Raw genomic sequence first — 1,232 nt, forward strand, 5'->3', positions numbered from 1 at the left:
CCCCCCCAACCTCGACCTCCGCGGCGGATCCAAAGCGCGGGCTCCTATTGGCCAGAGCGCGGCGCGCCGCTATTGGTCCCCCTTGGGGAGGCGCGGCAGCCAATCAGAAAGCGCCGTTTGGATCCGGCGCAGGGTATATCAGGCAGCGGGGGAGGAGGCCGAAGCTCCGCGGAGGGAACCATGTCGGGGCGGGGGAAGCAGGGGGGCAAAGCCCGCGCGAAAGCCAAATCCCGCTCCTCCCGCGCCGGGCTCCAGTTCCCCGTGGGGCGCGTCCACCGCCTCCTGCGGAAGGGGAATTACGCCGAGCGGGTGGGGGCCGGGGCCCCCGTGTATTTGGCGGCGGTGATGGAATATCTGACGGCCGAGATCCTGGAGCTGGCCGGGAACGCCGCCCGGGATAACAAGAAGACTCGGATCATCCCCCGCCACCTCCAGCTGGCCGTCCGCAACGACGAGGAGCTCAACAAGCTGCTGGGGGGCGTCACCATCGCCCAGGGGGGCGTCCTGCCCAACATCCAGGCCGTGCTGCTGCCCAAGAAGACCGAGAGCCACAAGGCCAAGGGCAAGTGAGGCGGCGGGAGAAGTCGCCTCCCAGCTCCTTTGGTCTCTTTTTTTATTTTATTTTATCGCCTTCAGTTAATTTTCCTCTCTTAAAACCCCCAAAAAGGCTCTTTTCAGAGCCACCCACCGCTTCAGGAAAAAGGGCTGGAGGAACAAGGCGTTATGCAAATCAGGGCTCCACACCGCGCCCGGCCATTGGCTGGGGAGGCTCCAAAGACCGCGTGCTGATTGGCTGGCTGCTGCAATGCGCTCAGCCAATGGCCGCACGCCGTTTGGATCCCCCCCCCAGGGAAGCGACGGGGGCGAATCTCGCTCCGGCGAGACCTAAATGTGAATTAAATACAGGGAAAAACGTCCCTGCCATCCCAATCCGGATAGAATTTGTCCCGATTTACCGCTGTTCTAGGGGAAGATTAAGTAAAAAGCGAAAAAGGGAGTGGAAAAGGGTAAGGAGGGACAGGATGAGCGGTAACGGCTGGAGCCCCTAAACTGGGGGAGGGGGGGCTGGGAGATTTGGGGGGGTTCCGCCTGGAGAAGGGGTGGCACTGGAGGGGCTTGAAGGCCCCTTCTAATTATTTTATCATTTTAAAATCTGGATCATCATCACCCCCCCCCATCAGCGAGGTACAGACTAACGCTAATTGCTAATTAAGCCCACCCACACATACCCC

At 61.0% G+C, this 1,232-nt stretch overlaps 1 protein-coding gene across 2 annotated transcripts in view; it reads left to right on the forward strand.

Moving 5' to 3' along the window:
- Positions 1–180: 180 nt before the first annotated feature.
- LOC106894975 (histone H2A type 2-C-like) overlaps positions 181–1,232 on the forward strand; it is a 9,197-nt gene continuing 8,145 nt past the window's right edge. Inside the window, exon 1 of one of the 2 annotated variants that reach the window (XM_014954032.1) lies at positions 181–530. In XM_014954032.1, coding sequence (XP_014809518.1) covers positions 181–530 — 350 coding nt within the window. Of the gene's footprint in view, positions 656–1,232 lie in introns of those variants that run through there. The other variant, XM_014954031.1, reaches the window with a different exon arrangement.

The sequence above is a fragment of the Calidris pugnax genome, unplaced genomic scaffold (assembly GCF_001431845.1).
Source record: "Calidris pugnax isolate Ruff unplaced genomic scaffold, ASM143184v1 scaffold278, whole genome shotgun sequence".
NCBI classification, from domain to species: domain Eukaryota; kingdom Metazoa; phylum Chordata; class Aves; order Charadriiformes; family Scolopacidae; genus Calidris; species Calidris pugnax.